At 35.5% G+C, this 23,619-nt stretch overlaps 1 protein-coding gene across 1 annotated transcript in view; it reads right to left on the bottom strand.

Annotated features, from left to right (window-relative positions):
- GRM8 (glutamate metabotropic receptor 8) overlaps positions 1-23,619 on the bottom strand; it is a 304,251-nt gene that overhangs the window by 232,744 nt on the left and 47,888 nt on the right. Inside the window, exon 2 of the mRNA XM_062491912.1 lies at positions 16,534-16,750. Within this exon, the coding sequence (XP_062347896.1) occupies positions 16,534-16,750 (217 nt within the window). The remainder of the gene's footprint in view (positions 1-16,533; positions 16,751-23,619) is intronic.

Genomic DNA, 23,619 nt, shown 5'->3' with positions numbered 1-23,619 from the left:
TAGCAAAATTGAGAGAGAAATGGGAAAAAAGAGGTAAAAAAAGAAAGGAAGGAAGGCAAGCAGGTGTCCCAGCACCAGGGACCTCAATTACTCCAAAAATAATCAAGAAGGATAATTCCCCCTGTTTTAATCACAAACATAAGAGAAGCTCTTGCTCTCACACAAACCATGCCACACTTTTTCATTCCCTTTTCCTGATGCCCACAGACACTTGTATCTTTAGTTAATTGTCTTCGTTTTAAGTTTCTTTAAACTGCAATTGGATGATCTTCCACATTTGGGCTAACTCCTTTACCACAGGTAATCCTGGAAAACTCCTGTTTGATCAGACTAAGAGCAGCTAAATTACCAAAAGACTGACTACAGATGCGATAGTCTGTTCATAGTTGAAACCCTTTTTAAACAGCAACTATTTTTAAGGCATGCTATGAGAAAGTAAGTTTGTAGTTTTGTATTCTTGTATTTTATTTTCTGCCAGATAAAGTTCTGAATTTACAAATATTGTTTTTCTATTTGTATATCTGAAATTGTGGGTCTAAACCTGCTCACCTGCTACTCTCAATCTTAGGGATTTCAAATTAAAAGGAACCACTTGAAAAAATTTCCCCAAGTAATTTTTATGTTTTGCACCTTCTGTGAGGGTGCATGTGAGCAACCCTACAGGTAAAGGCACCATTCTTGACTAGTAGGCTCTGGATGCAGTCAGCCTAGGAAGGTCATTCACACATCTCCAAAAATCAGCATCCACTGGTGCTAGAGTAACCCCAGAGATGATCACTGTGATGATGATCACATCATCAACTGATGTAAATCAAATTCCTGATCACAGCCACTGTTTCAGATTTGCCTGAGGATTTTTGAAGTGTTGAGGATATGGAATGCTTGCTACCAGAAGCCTCAAGCAAGAACTTTCAAAGGAATTAATTTGGATATCTAAGAGTTAAGTTGGAAAAAAATGACAGCTGGAAGGCTATCTGGGGCTCTGACCTCATGTCATACTACATAATTAGTTATCTATTATTCATCCTTAATTTTCCTTTATCATCAAGCAACTGCATCTCTTGTTTTCCCTTTCTCCCCTTTCTTAATCTGAAAGGCTCTCATGAGCAAGTTATGAGAAGTTTTTAAAAGTTTTCTCCCCGCCCACAAAGATCCTGTGGTAGCATACAGCATCTGTAATGCTTTTATTTCACCTAGTACTCTGCCATCAGCTTTGGCACTTTGATCACTCTCTCTTCTTTTATACAAGGACCACTCAATCTACTCCCCACTGCCACCACAAATATGCATATATACATACCCTAAGTTCTGCAACTCGACACAATCAATAAACCTGAAAAAGCAGCAGCCACTCAGTTATTGAAAAACATACTATGTTGCATCTAAAACTAAATCAAAAGTAACTATTTTCTCATTTCATTTACTAAATGCCACTAGTTTAATGTAGTAAAATAGTGCAAGTCCATGAGATACCTTTACTTCCTTTCTTCTCGTAAGTCTGAAATGGACAAATACCAGGTTTGTTTCTGTCTTCCAAAAGTTGTTCACTTCAATAGTTTTGTTCCTCTTGATTCATAGTATTGATCAATAATCAAGAGATTAAACCTAATGTAAAGTTTTATAACTAACTTATAGTAAATGCAAAAGATAAGATGAATACATACCATTTTAGCATTGTTATATTCATTATCGTATTCCTACAGATTCAGTGGTATTAGGATTACTTTAATAAAAAAATTACAGGTCCTTGCCCTCCATCCCCTCCCACTGCCTCTGTGATAGAATGATTGCTTTATTTTTGATCTGGTTAGAAGTGAACAATGATTCCAGTAAGAATAAAATGTTGATGGAGCAAATTAATTGGAGAAGGGCTGAGGCTAATACTGGTGTCTCATCATGTATTATTTTCGTGGTGTCAGTCTTCTTTCAATTGTTTAATTGTCAAAAATCTATTTATTCAGAAGTATGGAAAGGAATGAATTAGAATGGTGGGGGAATTCATTGATTGTAGAAGCAAAGAATTAACAATATTGGGTAAGCAAAAGCAACAGCACTGTGCAAACTCTCTCACCATGCTGACAACTGCTCATGGCACAGTCTGCTAAATGGTGAGTCATGAAGATCCCTTAACACTGGGATTCCTCTCTTTTGGAGACAGCAAAGGAGCTTTTGCACAAACTAAGATTCGAGCTCAGTTACACTGGTGAATGTTTGATATTGCATTAACCTTTTTTATTGTTTTATGGGGTTTTTAAATTAATTAACCAGAATTCAAAAAAAAGCATCTGATACACCAAATAACCCATAAAGCTACAAAAGATTCAAGAGCAACCTTTTCTAATTGAAACCATGATTTAGTATAAACCACACTCTCCAAGCTAAAAGGTGCATTTTTAATTGGATTGAAAAATTATATCTCAAAATTGGAGTGAAAATAAAATATTTGTGGATGCATTTCATTTCTGGTATTTAAGACAAAGTGAGGTAGAGCATAGGGATTTTGTGCACCATCAAAAGAAACATTTACTCAAGACTTGTGTTTCATTTGAATAAATCCATTTAAAATGGATAAAATTACAGAGTCATTAATCAAAATACCTTCCTAAAGAAGTGATAGATTTCTTGAGCAAGAAAGGATGATTTGAGGGGACAGAGGGAACCCAAACAAAACTTTCAAGCTTTGAGCCTGCACAACTGTTCTGCCCCTCAGCCTGAGCAAATCCTAAGACCAAGAAGAGAGTGTGCAAAAGGATCATCTGGGTTTCTGAATCTGATTCTGCTCTGTCTCAAGCAAATGCATCGAACAGTCCTTTTCACAAACTGCTCAAGTCCACTCTTGAATCTTGCTTTGTTTTCCTTCCCTTCCTGTGCATAAATCAAATCAAACTGGACAGAATCCAGGGGTTTACTTGCCTGTTCAATAGCGAATATATTACACTGCCTAGAATATCACTTCCTAACATAACTGTATTTTGTTAAGCACTTTATTAGACTGAACATAATGTAAACACAAAGCTGATAACAGATAACAGAAGATATCTACCAAGCATTTTTATTTTTTTATGTTCTTTCTCTCCTCTCTTTCACTTTTCATTTACCCTATTTTCTTCTGTGTAAACTATGTAATTGGACTAGGGGGAAAAAAGCATTTGAACGCTATGTATTCTGCCATTTAAGCCTGTACATAACCTTTTTCTTACACAAGGTATTCTATGCCTGTGTAACAGCTGAAATAACAAATGAGCAGAAAGAGTTATTTAGAAGGAAACAGAAAGTGATTCTCTAGCCAGCACAGATGTCCTTGAATGCCTTTCACCATTCCTTCTGAGAGGCACCTGATGTGTAGGTAGCCCAGAGGGGCTTATCACAAGCTTTCGGTGCCTGTGGCAAGTGTACATATGGGAACTAATGCTCTTCCATCACTAACACATTTCCTGAACACATCCAAATGTCCTCTTCCAAAAAGCTGCCGCCTTTGAAATTGTTTATCACAGAAAGACAAGAAAAGATAAGACAACCCCAGTTAAACTGACCTTAGTTAATGAAACTTACAATTTCATGGACATTATTGTGAAAAACTGGCCATTACCACTGCTCTCTCTTTGAAAAGTCGTTCTACATCTCAATTGAACATTTCCCATCGCATGAAATCCTCCTCTCCCCAGCTGACCTAGAGTTTAGATTCTGCAAAGGAACACATAGGAAGAAAAGCATCCCCAAAGCTGCATGGCTTTAAAAACTTCTGTGCAGTCATCACTGCCAACTCATGTACATCTGATTAATTAAAATATCGAAACAATTAAGGGATTTAACAATGAAATGCACATTAACTGCAATAAAAATTTCCTAACTAAGTCTGCAAAGTCTTATGCCATGAACACCATTCTGGAGGTTACATTTTAATTATTAAACCAAATTCTTTGCACTTAACTGGAGGAAAAAAAAAACAAAAAAAAAACAAAAAAAAAAGAAAAGAAAAAAAAACAAATAATTTGCATGTATTTTAACAAGAGAAAGAATATCTTCAGGTTGGCTCCAACTTTTCACTTCTGTGGAAGGGGAATTATAGTTTACAAAGCTAATGATTCCATAAAAAAAAAAATCAAAAATGTTAACTAATCAAAATATTTTAATCAAAGATTATTAATATTTCTACCTCCTGAAAAAGCTTTGAAATTATTTAATCCATAAAATACCACAATATAATGGAATTAATTATGAGGTCTGACAATAGGTATAAATTGGCCAGAATTATTATCTGCATTTTATTAAGTGCATTACCATATTAGGTAAAATATTTACAATCATAGAACTCAATTGACTGGCCCTAGGAAATGCTGTAATGCATCTCACAGCAAATCCAACAGGCCAGCAGAATGTACGACGATACACGTGGCAGAGTGCAGGCAGACTTCTGTACAGAAGTACTGCCTTCATCTGGCTCCTGTCTGAACGGAGCAGCAAAAAGAGGCTCAGTTTGTGCCTTATTCCCCTTATCCATGGGACCTCTGCAAAGTCACCAAATACCTGGGCAGGCTCTGATGAGTTATATAGCCTCCCATTCTATTGTGAAAGCAGGGTTTCATGGTACTCATACCAAACTTCAGCTTAAACTTTTATAAAATGAAGGTTGCTTATTTCCTGGGACTACAAAATACCATTCTCTCTCATCATTTTGAGGCCCAAGATGTTCCTGGGATCCGCATGCTGTATCAAAGGAAGAGGTCCATGCTGAAGATAAATAGACATCCACCCACCCACTCTCAAAATAAAGGAAAATAGGTTAAAAGGAAAATAGGAATCACTACATAAAATAAAGAACTTTACCACAAGTTTAGTTAAGACCTTTTGCTCCTATTTTTAAAAGAAAACAGATCTTGACTTGGTACTCCTGTAAACAGGTGTCACTGATCTTACCTTAGAGAGCTTTAACATCCCCAGGATAAATTACATCATACAATTCTCATGGATCACTTAATGACAGTTAAACATTTCCAGCACAAATGTTTGCAGGAATCATCAAAATGTTGAGATATATTTTGCTTTTCTTAGCCCTCCATCCCTCCCCTAACATCTACAAATTACACAGATGAATGCATTTCAATGGACTCAGTCCTCAGTTTTGAAATCTACAGCCCCATGTTCTTGTGTTTGCAAGGAGGCTGAAATTTTGTTCCTCTCTCTATGGTAACCAATCACAGCACTTGAGCAAGCATCCCAAGGAGAAGATGACTTACGCAGGCATGAGAAGGCCAATCTGCATTCCTGTACACTATGGCAGAGTATGCTCCAGATGGACGTGGCAGGAAAATTTTGGGATGCTTACAGACACAGCAACACAGGGATTTATCTGCATGACACCTGTGCTACTCAAGGGTATTGTTTTGTAACTCATTCTCTCTCTTGATTAATTGTCTAGTCAAAATATCCTGCTTTTATGAAGAATATTAAAGACAGACTGGTGCCCATTTTTGTTAGAATGTCAGCATTTTAAACAATAAGATCTGTTTCTTCTAGAAACTGATGAAAAGTCTCTAATCATTATGTATTTAAGAAAGTAGAAAAATAAACAACTCTGTTTTCATCACACAAAACTGTCCTTGAGAGGACCTAAGTAACACTTTGTTTTCTGGCAAGATAAAATAATTTCTTTTTTTTTTAATAAGTTGTGAGTTTTCACAATATGTGTATTTCTGCCATCCCAGTTTAAAGTGGTGGTATCACAGCTTGCAATTTGCATAAAAATAATGCATTTATAATGGAAAAAAATCAATGCAGGAATCTTTCCAAATATTAGTGAGGCATACACATATGGCTGTTTTTTCTGAAACAAGTAAGAGCAATTCTTCGAAACACTATTATTTGAAAAGAATTCTCTGGAACTCTGTGGAAAGTTCATTAGCTAATCGAATTCTGGGAATGACTTGTACCTGAAGGGTTACCCCAGTGTGAACATCCAAGGGAGAGCTGTTATTGCTAAGCTACCCCACTACATGTTTAATAGCAAACATGCTTATTGTGACTCAGGGCACAATGTGGGCCCCTGCCCTTCAACAACAGAAAGAAAATAAGTAAAATGAAAACAAGAATATCTCTTTGACATTTAAAATCAGACATTCTTTGCATTTAATCTTGCAAGAATATTGTCAGCATTGTAACATTCAACTCAGTCAACCCTCCTACATCATTCAGAACAACAAAACTCAAGAATCTTGCATTAGCATGGCATATTAAAAATAGAAGCCAGTGACAACACAAACAGAACAAGTAGGGAAAGTCATAAAGAAGTAAAATGAGAAGTGAAAATCCCACTGGTAAAGCCCAGAACATGAAATTTACCATAATATAAAGGAAGAAAAATAGTGGGCATCTCTTGCTATCAAGGTAGATATATCACAGTACAGTAAATAACAGTGGGCACAAAGTCACATACCTATTACTTAAACATACAATATGATGAATAGCTGTTTTCTCACTTTTGCTTTCTCTTCAGAGAGAAAAAGAAAAAAACCAAAACAAAACAAAAACCGAACAACAAAATTTTTAAAACACACAAAAAACAGCATTGTCTGCTTTAATTGTTTCCCAGATATCCATAGGATTGGCCAGGAAAGTAGACTATGTATCATGCACATACACCATTTATTAACAACATTCAGGCTATGGAAGGAAGGAAAGATAATTATTGGGTAGCACTGAGGTTTAAGATTATTGTTTTCTGACAGATAGTACCATTCAGACAAAACTGTTGAAAAATCTTGAAAACAAAGTCTCAGTTGCATTTGTTCATTTTTTCTTTTTAATATCAGAAGGCATAATTGCAAAGCCATCAGATGAAATACTCATTTTATGCTTCATTTTATAGCTTTGAAAACTAAAATGATACTGAAATCTGAACAAAATATGTTTCAACTGTAATACAGAAGTTTCCACAAAAATCATAATGCAATTTCCCCCTGTCTCAATTAATAAACTGTCTGTTGTCAAGAGTTCTGAAGAAAGAGAAATTCCAAGTTGCATTTAGGGCTATTCTAGATCATGGGCTATGTGACTGAGTCAGTGGCTTCATGTGCAGCTGGATGATCACAAAAATTCAACTTAGCAAAGTTACTAACCTTCACCCTCAAACTACCAGTACCAGAGGCTTAGCAGCAGATATGATCCTACACAGTTTAAAGCACCTTGAAGAACAAATGCATTCAGGAGGGACAGACAGTTGTACAAGATACATTTATAAGGAAAATTCAAATCTCTCTGCATTCTGCTCTTAGTACTTAGATAGTAGTTATTACCAAAATCGATGTATCATCTTTACGTCTTTATGAATATTAACATTCATAATAAAGTTTTTAGAAGACTTTTGGATGAAATTGGGCAGTGGTGAGAGGGAAGGGACTCCCATGGATCAAAAACAATGAGTAGAAGGAATAGACAGAAACAGCCAAAACTTAGCACTGGAAAAGGCTAATAAATATGTGCTCTAGAAATGCCTGCTAGGGTTTGATCTGTATAACACAACTCACTTTGAAAGGAGAGGGAGTGTATTGAATAGAAAGACTGGAAATTTTGAAAATCATATAAAACTATTTGAAATAAAAAAGAGCAGAGAGAAGAGACAAAGTATTCCGAAAGACAGATAAACAAGTATGTCACAGAAAAACATTGGCTATTGACAAATACAGTGAAGAACAGGTTGGCAGAAATACCTGGAATCGTTCACACACATCATTGGGTTCTAAATCAGCTGTTGACATTTGTTAATAAACTTTGAGTGTCAGAACAGATTGCTTTTGAAATAATTTGCTTGATACCCAGCAGCCAACAGAAAAAGCTTACCATTTGTCATGATGCATAAAGATTGGGGCTGAGAATAAAAATGAAATTACAATGACACTATATAAATCAACAGCAAAGCTTTGCTTGGAGTATTCAGTCATGGCTACACAGCTTAACAGAGATATAAATTAAATAAAAGATCCAGGAAGTGACAACAGAAGCCATTAGACTGCAATTTCTTCATATCTTATAACCCCGAGTGTAAGAAAGCACATTATGAAGGCGGTTAACTGGATTCTCCTACATACCATTCGCAGCATCCAAACAAGAGAATATTTAACAAGTGAGGTTAAAATGGTAACAGAAAAAAAATATAATGGATATATATTTTCATGCTTCAGGAAATTTAAGTATCCACCACTAAAGACCTGGGGTTACAGAACACTCCTTGGATAAGTATTTCTGCCAGTGACTAAGTAATATTTTGGTGTCTTTCTGTTCCACGTATTGAGGCCACCACTGGAGACAAGATATTGACTTGCAGTGTCTGGCTCAGCCTGACAGCTCCAGTGCTTCTTGGTTTTAACTGCAGCCACAGATCACAAATGAGCTGATACTGAGAGTATATTGCTATTATCGATCATGAGGCATTGCTCACACAATTTTTAAAACTTAAAGTTCTCCAGGTAGAAAGCACAGCCTTCTAAAAAAATGCTAAATATTTAAAACTAATAAAAACCATTTCAAGACAAAAAGACACACAGAGAGACAAAATAATTTTTCTCAGAAAACTCAAGAGCCTCAACAATTTTTCTTTATCAGGTGTACCTTCTTAACATGATTGAGACTGATTCTCGATCACAGAATATCCTGAGACTGGCTCAGCTGGTGAGAGCATGTTGCTAATAACAGCAAGGTTGTGAAGGTTCAATCTCTGCAGGGGCCATTCACCTAAGAAATTGATTGTATGATCCCTGTGGGTCCCTTCCAACCCAGAACATTCTGTGACATCAGAAACAGTTCTTCCTGACAGCAGCATAACCAAGACTATAATTCAAATGCTGTGAACCCTTTGATCTGTTAACAAAAGGATCATGTAAATACAGCCCAAGTCCACATCACCATGGTTCTCTTCCAGTCAGTTTTACTCAGATGGTGTCCTTAAATACAGGCTTTCCTTACAAAAGTCTGCATGCCAGGAAAGCAAAACCATTAAATCTTGGCAAAGTTGAGTCACACAAGCTCTGATCAAGGCCATGCCATAGTCTGCCTGTTTGATCCCTGATTCATTCACACCACAGCAACACAGAAGGTGCTTGGCTGAATCTTGTGCAAGAACAAGCTTTCTGCAGAATGGACAGTAACAGAAGTTTCTGCATAAAAATAGAGGATGAGGAACTCAGTTCTCCATTAAGGGCTGGTGCATGGGAGGGGAATCTCACTTATGGCAAAATCTGTAAAGCTTCTGGGACTTATTATAAAGAGATTTTTGATTTTTTTTTTAAAAAATTAAGCACAACCACCATGGAAGATAAGCTGTCAATTTTTTTCTAACAGTTCTCCTCTTTCACCACAAAAACGCCATAATACAAAAACTAAGTATGGGTAGCTTTATTCAGACCACAAATCCTATTGTGTATCCTTGATTATCCTTCTAGTATCCACTTAACAAATACTTTTCTTTAACAGAAGAAAATCCACTGGTATTAATTGAGTTTAAAATCCCCTCCTGTTAATGGGACTATGTGAAATTTGGTCATAAACAATTAGAATGACTACATTTTGATTTAGACATTTCCTAACATTGCTATGACATGAGTCTTTTTAATTTTGTGTGAATTGTTTGCTCTGGGACTCCAAGCAAAAAAAGCCACAAAGTCTGTGAGGAGCTACAGGCTCAAGTGTAATACATACCAATACACAGAAGAGCAACACTCGAGAAATTTTATTCCTGCCATCTCAGTGATTGGATGACAGCTTAAAACCTATGTATTTATCTGCTTTACTTCAGGAATTTTAATAACAGTTTATATGGCCGGAAAAGATCCTTTATAATAATAGATGTCTTAAGCACAATGTAGACTACAGTTTAATCAATGATTTCTAAATTTGCCCTTTCCTTTTAGAAAGATTTTACCTAATTATTTAAACCTCAAGTAAATATACCACTATTCCTAAGTACTTTTAAAATGCCTTTTCACATCTAATATTAAAAAGCACACCTTACATCTTCTTTGAAATGGCTTCCCTAAAACTACTGATTTCAGCTTAGACACTAAGACTTTTCAGTCTGCAAAGAGGAAAGTGCTCCTCATTTGGAAGAACAGTTTTCTTCATGAAAAAGCATGTTTGTTATGGGCATCACATACTATATTTAAAAAATATATATTTTTGTTGAATCTAATTTTTAATCTAATAAGACTTTGCTAAAAGGTAGCATCATCACATTTATAATTTTGTTTGTATTTATACATTTTAAAAAATTGAACTAGATATCACGACTAAGTTAAGAGGTTTGAAACAGCTACAAAGAAGTCATAGCACTAAAAGCACTGATGAAAAAAACGTTCACGGACATCTTTATTATTCTTCTCATTTGTGTTCACAACCAAGGCAAACATCTGGTGTTCACACGAAGCAAAAGGAAGAAAAAAAGTCCTACTACAGAGACTTCTGTAGTACTTATAGTTCAACAGCTAGTGAGCTTCCTATAGGACATTTAAAAGTGACTTAACTAATTGACTGAAGAAGAAACACCTCAAGAATATGAAAGGCTCTCTTCCTACAATTACTGGGGGGTCAGAGAACACAGACAGAAAGTATGTTTACTGCTCTGAGATATCTCCCTAAAACTATAGAGAAAAAAAATAATTATAGTTAAAGACTATCACATTGATTAGCACCACTGAGAGAAATTAAAATACTTCTTCATTTTAAATACTTATAAATTATACTGATCTTTATTAGGTACTAATTGGTACAAATATTAAAAACTGCTGGAGTAATTTCAGGCTTTTGCAATATTAATACACCTACCATCTGATTTTGTAATTTTTCAACTTTACTTTGAAGCTCCTGTAACTAATTATATAGTGTTATTATTAATTACAGCTTGCAGCTTGAAATACAGTGCTATCAATAGAATTTTATCTGCATAAATATTAAAATAAAACTTAAAATTGAATTAAACTGTTTACCCTTAGTGAGGGTATGTTAGAATATTATTAGTTGTTAAAATTAATTTGTTATGCCTGAAAACAGACTTTAAAGCAGAAATATCTCTGGAGAAAAGGTTACATTTCAGGTATTGTGTTTCTTTCATCTTCATGTTGCAAGATTTTTTAATCTTCTATTAAAAGCTATCTTGGGGGTGTGAGAGAAGTCCATTCATCTTACTTAACAAAATACAAAAAGCTTTAGGTTTATATCAAAGGTTTGTTATGATTACTGCAGGAAATGTGAACTAATCTTAACAACAACCCATTTCTAAATTATCAATCAAAGTCTAAGTGGAAAGGAAATGTTACACCCCTTAAGTTTTATTTTCCTGCTCAAAGCTCCCACCCCACTTCCCAACAGACTTCCACTTTCCCCACTGACAATTTGAAGGTCCAAAAATTGTGAAAGGTGATTCTGCCTCTGTAGAGACACTCAAAATCCACCTGGAGGTATTCCTCTGTAACCTGCTCTAGGTGACCCTGCCTGGAAGGGGGTTTGCCTAGATTATCCTCAGAATCACTTCTAACCCTAACTATTCTATGATTCTTCTGCAAAGAAGTAATCCAATACTTTGGATAAAAGCAGAGGTACAATGCACAACCGTAAACACCCTGAATGAACTGACAAGAGACAAACATGATTTAAAAACCATGTCAAAGAAATGTCACAGACCATTCCCTCTGTAAGCAAAATACAGATACCTGTGCTGAAGTCTGAAACAGACAAAGCTACTGTAGCATTCATTCAGCTCATGCATTCATTATCATTAGTATATAGTTTTCATTGTCACTGTAATGACACAATATTATGAAATTAAAAGTTAATTGTAGTCCCTCCTTGGAAAAATGCTGTTAACTGCAATTTACCAGTATAAAATAAGTAGCTAAAATTACAGAACCTTGTTCCTAAAAAACATTTATTCAAGGTCACACCCTGATATTAAATGCATCATTCTCTTCTGGAATACTGCTGCTATGAAGATGTCATTTTGACCAGTCAAAGATCAAAAAATGTTCTTTGTTAACTGCCCTTTGCTGTTTTCTTTACACCTCTGTCAAGACATGAAAAATCAACTTATGAGCAAAAAGGGGCAAGCAGTGCTGAAGTTTCTCACCTGTTCTTAATGATCAGCTCTGCAAATCTGCCTTAATCATTTGTACCTCCTCTTCTAAGAGTTTAATAATTTTCACTGCCATAGCTATCAGCAGCCAACCAACAGCAGTGAATAAAATCTGTCACATAGCATTTCACCTATTGTTTGTAGATTTGTTACATTTTGCAGCACAAACATCGTACTGAGCAAGTAAGCTGAACTCAAAGAGATTTGTCTGAATCAAGTGGTTTTGTATTTTAGGGGGGTGGGGAGGGGACAAAATCATCCCATGATTTTTTCTCTAATGGTAAATTCATTTGCTTCTAATAACAGGCAAAATTAACCATTAAAAGAAAGTTGGATCAGAAACTTTCCAACATTTATTTGGTCAAAGATAATGAACAGAAGGTAAATAGAAGACTAATTTTTAGCATGACAGTTTAATAAAGACTTGGTAAAATGTGCTTTCTTGTTTTCCTCATTTTAGTTTGTACCTGTAAGTCAAGTTTCAGTTTCATGCTTAAACTCTTAAAGAATTAGTATTAATTCATTCCTTTGGTCAATGTACCAAAATGGTTTGATCATGATGTCAAAATGATTACAGTGGTATCATTAACTTTATAATGGGAGTAGAAAATTCTATAAATTTAATCATTGTCTTCAAACAATGCATGGAAGAATGAGTTGGAATAATCTCCTTCCAATCGTTGTCATGGAAAATATTTAATTTCCAGTTCTGCTTTTTCCCAGACAGGGTCTTTGTCACTAAAATGAGAGCAGATTTTGATATGAGATATATGTGGTGACATGTCAGGGTGGCACCACTTTGACCTTTTCAGTATTCCACATTTCATTTTGGAGCCTGTTTCTTCCTTTTGCTTCTGTTACTGATAAAGAAATAGAAGTTGAACAGAGGGCCAATCAAACTGAAATTAGAGACAGAGGGTAAAAATGATATTAATTAAGTACATTAAATTAATCTGTCTATTAAAATTAGGTAAAACCCTAGCTCTTTTTCATCTCTCCTTTATAAAACAGCACAAATAATAAACCAAAGAAACTAGCTTTCCTATTTTTATATTCAAATCTGCAATCTCACATGTCCTCTCATACAGTATTTTTTTTTTGGAAATGAATATATCAGTATTTTTCACATCCTTTCCTCAATTTTTCTGCTTTTCATTATGCTGATCTTCACATTCATTTTGCTTCCCGTTGTTGGCTACTTATCTTAAGCAGGACACAAATTACTCAACAAGGAGTTGAGCTGTCCTGTACATTTGTATGTCAGCTGCACAAGAGGCACAGTGCCCCAACCAGGTTCTCTCAACACACAGGTTATTAACACAGACCTGGCAAGTTTTGCTGTTGTGTGCAGTCTTACCCTATGAGATGATTTTTGTAAACCTACGTAGACTCTATACTCTCAGACCTCAGAGTTAGATGCTATTTAGTTTCCATTTTAAAATCATTTCCAGCCCTATGGCTCAGACGAAATGTCTGAAGACAATGGATAATAGGATCAGGCTGGAAGGGACATTAAGAAATCATCCATTCCACCTCCCAGCCCCAAGCAAGAGCTAAGTACACTTACATAATCAGTGGGCAGGTGTTCGTCTAATGCATTCTCGTGTATCCTTATCAATGGAGATTCCAAAATGTCCCCAAGCAAGCTGGAGTAATACTTAATGTCTTAAACATTAAAAGGGGCTTGCTTTCTCCAAACCTAGACAGAATCATGCTAAAGATTATATCCATTATTTCTGTTTACATACACTGTATTTTGATAAACAAGTGGTCCTCTACCTCTCTGCAAAAGCCTTTTTGAAAACATTATCTTCTATCACCTCTTCTTAGCTAACTCTTCTTCAGGTGAAATAAGTCCCCCCGCTCAGCAGCTCCTCACAGACCACGCTTTTGCGATTTGTCTTTGTTTTTGCTTGCTTGAAGAGTTTCACCTTTTCTGAAGTGAGGGACAAAACCTGTCCTGAGTCAAAAATAACATTCCACAACTGACAGGCAAATTGGAAGATTACTCAAATTATTTTACAGATGGTGTGTCCACCTGCATGTTCCATCAAAACATGAGGAATGCAAGTTATTATTTAGTATCAACCCTACATAATTTTTTAAAATAGTATTTTCTGATCAGTCTGTCTGAATTCCTCATTGCACAGATCCTTCTTGCAGAAGCCTTGCTGGTGTTTTAAATTTGTCCTTTTCCAGACAGTATTTTCAGATTTGGACTACAAGGATTTCTTCTAGATACTCTCCTAGTCCTAGTCTTAGTCCTGCTGACCTTAAAGTAACCTCCAGATTTTAAAGTAACCTTCATTCCAAGTCCATATGGGTTAAACATGAGAATATTGGCCAGTACATGATCCAGCTTAAACAACTGCCAAAACACACACAACACGTTCTTTCATTTAAACAGAAATTATTGTTAATGGCTCTCTGATCTGAGAAAAGTTTTCTAAGTAAGTCTGAATCCAGCCTATTTACACCTAGATCACAATTGCCAAATTTGCTCAGGAGAATACCGCATGTGACAATTGAGATAACACTACAAAATTTGAGAGATGTGACACATCAAGTGCTTTTCTCCAGCTATAAGCTGTTATCTTGTCAAAGAAAATTATTAGATGGATTTGATACTATTTCTTCTTGACAATTCTGCACTGGTTATCAATCATGTCCCTGTGGTTACATATTATTTACCTGACTGTTTACCCAAGTATTTTTCTAGGAAATAAAAATTACTTGTCTGTCCTGCCTCCCTCTGCTTTCCTTCTTCAGAACCATGAGAGTCCCTGATACCCAAAATAGTTGGTAAGTTGCTGGGAGCACAGAGGTTGCCAAAAATCAAATGTTCTAATAGAAACTTAAATCACAAAAAAAAAAAAAAAAAAAGAAATCAAACCACAAATCACAACTTACAATCACTGGATTGTGTAATGTTTAAGACACCTATTCATGAGTCCAACTGCTTTGAATTCACAATCCTGTTAGTAACATTTATTTAATTTATCTTATTCACGTTAACTATTTATCATATTACAATGGTCTTTATTTTTTTCCAGGATCAGTGAAGATCCACCTGAGACAAACTCAAGTAATTGTGAGTATAAGTTAATTAAGGTTTTTGCTTGCACCCATCTGAAGTTCTCTCATACTTCTGGAAATGGGAAACAGTAAAAAGTCCTGAATTTTATTCGTTTGCTTTCAGAACTGTGTTGCAGATGGTTTCAGGAAAAAAATTATTTTCCAGCCAATTAATTTAGTGAGTATCTGGGGAAACCAATCTATTTGCCACAGATGAACCATTTCTTTTAGATATGGGCTGTGAAAGAATTATCCATGCCTTTACTAACCCCGGAACAAAGTAACGTACAGTAGACAGCTTTGTCTTTGAAGATACCTAGGAGCTGCCAGCAATGAAGAGAAGCTAGAAAAGGAACATTTATCAGTTAAATAAGTAAGCATATTACATACACTGGTTCCTTAATGTCAAGAATGGCTGTAGTTTCGTTCTACAACCGGGCTGTTGCAAGTAATCACTTACCTTTACAATTCAAACATAAGTACCTGAAGCACACACTTGTGCCTTCTTACATGACAGAGATGCTCTCTATATTCACAGGCAGCTAGTGAAAGTGGGAGATACTATATTTTCACACCCAAGCCGATTCAAAACAACCAAAGTTTATATTTACATTTCCTGAAAGTTAAATCTAGTAGATTGAACCAGCTTTCTGAGGAAGGACAAGAAAATTGTTTGGAGGGGGGAGGGTGTTGTCATTTAACATTGTACTGTGTGAAATACCAATTTTACCCTCTTTCAAACCACCTGCTACTCATCATTTTATTCCTTGGTGCCCAAAACCTACTGTTCCTGAGAAACAGCTATTTTTTCAGGTCAGAAAAAACACATGAAAGTGTAAAAAAGAAATTTTTAAAGGATAAAAAGGATTTAAATATACTTCTCATAGTACCTGTATTTGTACAGCACATTTTATTATGAAGGAAAAATGGCAAGGTTATGCCTTGTTCAGGGGTTTTGTTTTTAAAATTCATCAAAATTAAAACCTCTAGGTTTATCCATGCTGAAACATGGAGAAGGCTCTCACTGGACCATAATTTTCCTGATCAAAAATTGCATTTCCTCAAATCTGGCTGTAGTTCAGCATCTCATTGCTTTTCGCCTCTAAGTCATCAAGGAGATGCCCCTTCCCAAAAGGGCCAAATGACATATATTTTTTGCCTCTCTTCTTAAATAGCTGCCAGAATTGCCACCTTGACATACATGCAAGAAGCAAAATCACCCACTTGAGTCCGGGTAACACACCCAGGGGTGTTCTCATCACAGTGCACGCACCTAGTCAGAACTCAGCCATGCTCTGTAACTCGGCACCTATAAATACCAAATCTGGTAAAAATACACTCACCGATTTCTCTGGAGATCTGGGTGAACGCCTCCACACCACTCTCCCCATAGTTGCCTTCAGAAGCCAGCGTTGAGACATAGTTCCACCCCAGGGCCGTCACGATGTCAACCATGGCCTGTGCTTGGTAGGAGTCTGGTGGGACCACTCGAGAGAAGTAGTCGTACCTGGTGTTATCGCTCAGCTCTGGAGCTGTAGATGCATAGCTGATTTGAGGTATCTGCAAACAGAATGACAAGTCATGCAAGCCAATCTCATGACATTTTACAGCACATACTTGTACGTTTGAAAGGCTTGTAATAGATTATACACAGGCATTGTGCAGAACCAAATATCTTGCTTTAATTAAATCAGCTGATCAGAAAGCGTCTCGGATTTTGTACAATGTCAGTCAAGCCTTATTGTGTAACACTCTCACCAAGAAATAATGCATTCAGCTTTGCTCCAGATGTCATGATTCTTGACATGTAAAAATAACAACTTCTTTTTATTCTGGTCCTAATAGAAATAAGTGAAGGTAAAAAAAAATGGGGGGGAAAAGGGAAGAATTCTTACTATTACTACAGAAAATGAAAAGGTCAGTTATGATGACTGTTATTCTTGAAATTTGACAAGTAAAATGTGGGTTATTTCCATTTCTTTGCTTTATTCATGTACATGAAGATGTGTATTCCTATTTTATAACTTTTTCAAGGTTTCTCTGCCAAAGGTTTTTCATTTTTCAATTTTAATAGTTCATTGTGCATGATTTAAGAACACAAAGGCTATGTATTAAATAGCAAAAGCTATCTGATGAAAAAAAACCCAGACCCAAAAAAATTACCTGTATATGATACCCATATACAGAAGGAGAAAGGCTCCAAGGGTAGTAAATTTTATAGAAAACATCTCAACATTCTTAGTAGAAACAAACCTAAATAACTCGAATGCATTATAAAATGCTTTATTATTATATTAGGAAAAAAAAAACAAGGCTGAATTTCTGTTAACTCTTGTCTTATACAGATGGTTCAGCAATGTCCACAAGAGACATTGTAAACAATACTCTCTTATTTTGAAGTATATTTTTGGGGAAGAAAATTTAATTAATATTTATGATAACTTAAAAAGATAATTATTTTCTTATTTAAAAAGGTAAAACTGATTAAACAGTCATTAGCTTGAAATAAAAGATACTCCAATTATTGCATTGCACTGTGATCTATATTAATAAAAGATGCTTAATTCATGTCACAAAATATATAAGTCTTCAAGAAAGCAATCTGAACAGAATTCCTAAGTTGATTCTGTTGAGAGCCAAACTGAAGAGCACCAGGCAGCAAGTGATCTGGTGAATACTCTCTGTCATATCAGATGTTAGAGTAGAAAGTTTCAGTGTAACTGTTATGTCCTGTACAGTGCTTCCTCATCTATACAAACTAAAATAACAGATTTGGGGCAAATGTAAGGAATTCAGAAAGTCTGGTCATTAACCAAACCTGCATGGACAGTGCAGATATATTCATACAGCCTGAATAAACAGTTAATTGCCTAAGTGTTAGCACAATAATTTCTCAGTCAGAAGCTAACAAAATAAACTCTTATGTATCTTGGCTGTATTCTTCTTTAACAAATCTCCTACACATGGAAATGTCTTGGAATAAAGATCTGAAATGTTGTTATAATAAAAACAAAAGAGAACACAAATGAAAAGGAGAGGGAGGATCACAGAAATAGTTAGAGGTTATATTTCATGGAAATCAATATTACTAACACAAAAAATTACGCCAAGTAAAACTAAAGGATAAGTTGTTCTTACAAAATTTGCCTTGTATAAATTCCCTTTCTTTAATAAAGTGTTTGAAACATCTTTACCTCTTTACAGACAAAATATTTTTGGCCTGTAATAATACAATTATGCATATTTAGAGGACATATCAATGCCTTTCTAAACTTGTTCTATTACTCTCTAAAGCAGGCCTTTCTTTTTACAGATGCAAAAACAACAAAGACAACCTTTATGATTTTACTCATTTTACTCCTTGGTCTTCCATTACACAAATATTAAGTCATTGATCCTTTGCTGAAAGTTATGTCATCAATAATGTCAACACAATCAACACCAGTAAGAAATCTTTGGACTGATACATTGGCAGTGAAAATCTTGAAACTAGACCACAGAGTTATACCCATTAACTCTCTCAGTTCGTTTTCCTGCAGGTATGAGATGAATAACAAATCCTAGATGTGTGTTTGTAAGAGAATTGTTGAGAGAATCAACCACAGGAATGAGATGTTTCAGATCAATAGAGATATTTTATGTGCTACAAATATCATTTTTTTGGAAAATGCAAAGAAGAGAGATGTTCCTTTCCTACTTTTCATCTCTTTGCAGTTCTAACTTCTTCCCCAGAGTTATTTGTAATAACAGTGGAAGAAAACAGAAGGCAAATACAACACAAACACAATACTCTAAAATCACTGGCACACTAGTAAGCTTAAATAAGTAAGCTGATTTATAACATCTGCAAGCTTTTTACTAGCAGGAAAGAATACGCCATGTGAAAGTAGGGAGAAGGACACTCTCTGAACAGTAAACCAACCTTAAGTTTGGAGAAAAAAATGGTTCTTACAAAGAAACATATAATTATTTTCCTCATTTCTTTTTGTATATATCCCTCATGGTTATAAACAACACCACCTTCAAGGAATTTCTCCCCAAAATTGCAGAACTCCCACCCAGAAATACTTCATGGACTTCCTTCTTGAAAGAAGTTTATGCAAAAGAAAATAGTAACGTTCTTCCTTTCCTGCATTTAAAAGTACAATTTTATATAGGCGAGCTCTGAAAATAGTTTTAAAATTTGAGCATTTGGTTTATGCTCCAGTTACTTAGGAAGTGAAAACTCAGAATGAGACTTAAAGAAATTTTTTGGCATGAGGTCAAATTCTTTGGATTTAGTGGTTCAATAATCCATGAATGAAAAATATATACATTAAAATGTAACAACTCTAGTTATGGACTGTAGGTTTAATAAAGCATTTTACATTTCCCCAAGTACATTTTACAAGATGGAACATAATGCTGCCTAAGCAAGGGAACTGTTATGCTCTATCAATTCAGTAATGTGTGTTTTTAAAACTCCCTAAATACAGACTGTATTTCTACTTTAAGTTCCACTAGTCTCTTGAGACATAAATTTACATTTTGAAAGAAACCTGCAAAGAAGGAGTTTTATTTCTCATTCTAGGTTTCTCCATCTAATTTTTCAAAATTAAATACAATACCTGTAACGTTTACATTGTATTTAAGTAGTATATATTGGTGTTAATAGTGCATTTCCTTCTCTCCTGGGGGAAAAATATTGATTATATAACCACATTTGAATTGGTTCTTGCACAACATCTGTCACATTCACTGACAGTTGCTAAAAGCATTCATGTTTGACTGTTCATTGATATGATTCTTCTTTCCTGCCCTATGGTTTGGCCACTGTCATCCAATAACCTATAACCTGCTGATAAACTCAGCTTCTAGATGGTGACAGATTTAAGTCTTTGAAATTATTATATAGATTAATTCATAGAAGCCTTATTTTTATTATTTTTAAACCTTAAGCTGTCTATTAAATGTTGAAAACTAAAAAATCTTAGTGTGATGTTTTAAAACAATATCCAGTATTAGTTTCATACTGATCTTCATCCTGAACTACTACTGAAACAACTCGTGATCCCTCAGTCCTTTAATCTAAGTCAGTGGTTGCTCATTTCATTCTATTCTTCAGTCATTGGCATCAAATAACTAAGTCAGCATGCTTAAAAAATAAAACAACTTTGAGAAAAACAAAAAACCTAAACTAAACCAAACACACACACAAAACTGCTGATAGCTAAGCAGAACACCTAATCCTTGAAGATATGTTCAAGTCAAAAGCAGTAGTCCAGAAGAGTCTCTTTTTAGTGGATCTATCTGAATAGATCTCCTAGCTGATTTAAAACCTGTTTCTAAAGTTCTCCTCTTCCAAAAGGATTAGAGAGGCAGAAGTGACCATCCACAAGCGTGGCCGTGGAAGCTCTTCAAACGAGGAATGACATCAGTACAGGACAAGTGTTAGTACAAAACAGACTTGTACTTCCTTGTGGAGGAAGTGTGGACAACTTCAAGAGTGTCAAAGGCAGCTATTGTAACTTTCCATTTATTTCAGCCAAGTGGCAAACCACTTTCAGCTCCTCATACACTGAAAACAAAAGCCACCCACTACTCCTGAATCCAGGACTATTTATAGAGGAACATTCCTATGAATCTGTCTGGGGAGTCCAGTGCTGGGGTCCAAACCCTAAAATACAGAAGAGCTGCACTGAGGATGGCAGAGGAAACAACATGACCTAGTTGTGCCCTTCCAGGAGAGTGTCTTCACCAAAGCAGGGAGTTTTTAGCATGCTTTCTCTTGAATTACATGCTCTCCAAGTTTAAGGCAAAAGTTCACTAGAACCCTTTTATTGAGCTTTCAAATCCATTTGCATGCTACATTTGACAATGTAAAGCATCAGCTGGCCATTTCATATGCCATCTTCCTTTACACAGCCTTCCAGCTGAAAGCATGATTTGGGAACAAAATAGCAGACAGTGAAATGAGCAAAGCTCATAAGGAAAAAGACTGGAGAAAGGAATCACTATCAATTTTAAAAATTAGACATTATGAGTTACACTCACAGCAGTAACTATGTTGTACAGTCACCCAGAGTAATGGGTTTAAATCACTCACATCTTCAGTTTCACTACCCACTCAGTCTTTTCCTACTGACTTTAAGGTATCAACTAGCATTTTATTTCTCTTTTCCATTCTTTCATCACTGAGCCATCTTTCTTTTTCTTTTTTTTAGGTATATTAGCAATAGCACATTAAAAATAGTAATAATTGCAACTAAAAAACTAAAGTCAATAAACTTTAAGCTAATGATTACTCAATATCAACTGGAATTTTACTACCAACTAATACAGCTTGCAAATGAGTTAAAGTACTCGAACAAAATTTGACTGTGGAAACATATTTTCAACTTGATGATTTTTTGAATTTTAAATGTCTGTCATTAATCATTAATGGCCCTGTCTCTTCGAGATTTTTATTCCCTTTTCTGTACAGCAAGAAAGAGTTATTTGTGAGTACAAAAAATTCACAGCAATGAAAGGAATCCTCAGGGCCTAGATATTGAACATTTGCAGGAGGAGAGCCAAGATTACCATACCTGGGCCATTAGTAAAATTTTTAAATTGCCATCAGCCAGAACACCAACTTAGTTTGCTCTTGCTTCTGAAAAACATCAATCTTCAACACAGTAATGCCAAAGTCATTCAGGAAAGACATTCAAGATTCAAAAGAGTATGATAAAGCTTAATAACATCCTACTGTATACCAAACAATAGTGAAAATCTCTCTTATTACTGCTAACTACAGGAGAAGGTGAAATGCACCCTGGAACATTTTTCTCCACTGACTATAAAGAGACCCTGGGAGATTAATTCAACTGTTCTACACACTATGCAGAACAATAACATAAACAGCAACATGTCTCCCATTGAATCTCACAATCCCACTCACTTTGGCTACACATGATTATTAAGATGCCTTACATTCAACTTCCTCCTATGATGTCCTCATCCTTCCCTCTATGACAAACACTGGAGAGGTCACCCATGTCATCATTAGATACCTCGTCTCATCCACTTCAGAATAAACCAATATTAAATCACCCTGTGAAGACCTAGCACATTAAGACTCAGCAATGTCTTTGGAGATGTGAGACAACCCATGCAATGTTCAGAGCAGCTGAGCAGGGGGACACCTCAACAACTGTACCAGCTACAAATCAACTCTGCTAGAGCTAATGTTATGGAAAAGTTTCAACATATGAATTTTTTTCAATGTGCCTCATTCCATGCATGGATTTTACTGTGAGGAGGAATAATCTACAACAATGTATTTTCCCAGTAGATAAATTCATGTATTCATTGTATTTATAAACTCAGGCAATTATAATAGATATTTATTTAGATGAATACATTCTCCCTGGATGTTAAGGACCCTCAATGACAATATTTATCATGTGGTGTTCCTGAACAATAATGTGTGTCATTCAGGAATTACCACTGATTTCTACCTCGCCCCCCAAAAAATATGTTGATATTTACTTGAGCAAAAGCAAGAAAACATAAATATGTTTTTCACCCAGATGAATGCAATTTAAAATGCATTTAGTTCAAAAAGGTTTAGTAGAATTTAAATAGCTTTGGAAACAGAAAGAAGAAAAGTACAGTCAGAAAGCTGTCATTAGCTGATTTCACTTGGTAGGCAGGATTTTCTTAAACCCATTTGAATTATTCCAAGTCATTCTATTTGCAGTAAATATCACAGCAGTTCCTGTCAACTGCTTGCAAGGGTGCTTGCAATTCATACACCTAATGATAAGGAGGCAATAGTTAGGTCACCTGAAATATTTCGCAAATATTTGTGCAAAGATATGAGGTTTTGTGACAAAATGCAACATAGCTGTTTTTTGCCCCAAAAACAGAAAGAAAAGGGATCTATCATCCCTAAATGCTTCTGAGCTGGAACGGGTAGATTATTTTACTTTGTTCTTTCTCTTTGGCTTCCACTGGGTTTACTCCTGCTGCCAGTTACCTTCTGAAGACATATTCCTGAACAGAATATAACTTCAATGATCAGCACTGATATTTTCATGAAAGCACATAAATGAGGATCAATGCAGCTCCATTTGTTGCCAACAAAATTATTTCTGCAACCATTGTAAGCTAGTCTGGTATGTGAAAAATCGCAGACAGATGCAATTGCTAGCCTGGTGGAAATACGGGGTTAAAATCAAACATTCAAATCCTCTTTCAGTACTGATTTTCTCTTTTTTTTTCCCCTCTCCACTACAAACACAGTAATTATCTATCATACTTATTTCTGAGGCTATTGCTGGTGGTCAAATGGACTGGCAACTACAGTAGCCTGAATAAACTGAATTACCCTAGTAAAAGTAATTTTTATAGTTAACACATGTAATTGTATAGTGACAGATAATGGGCTGATAAACTATTAAAGCTGC

This window comes from Cinclus cinclus, chromosome 4 (assembly GCF_963662255.1).
Source record: "Cinclus cinclus chromosome 4, bCinCin1.1, whole genome shotgun sequence".
Lineage (NCBI taxonomy): Eukaryota > Metazoa > Chordata > Aves > Passeriformes > Cinclidae > Cinclus > Cinclus cinclus.
Note: the sequence above shows the minus strand (reverse complement) of the source record. Positions and strands in the feature narration are given on the sequence as shown.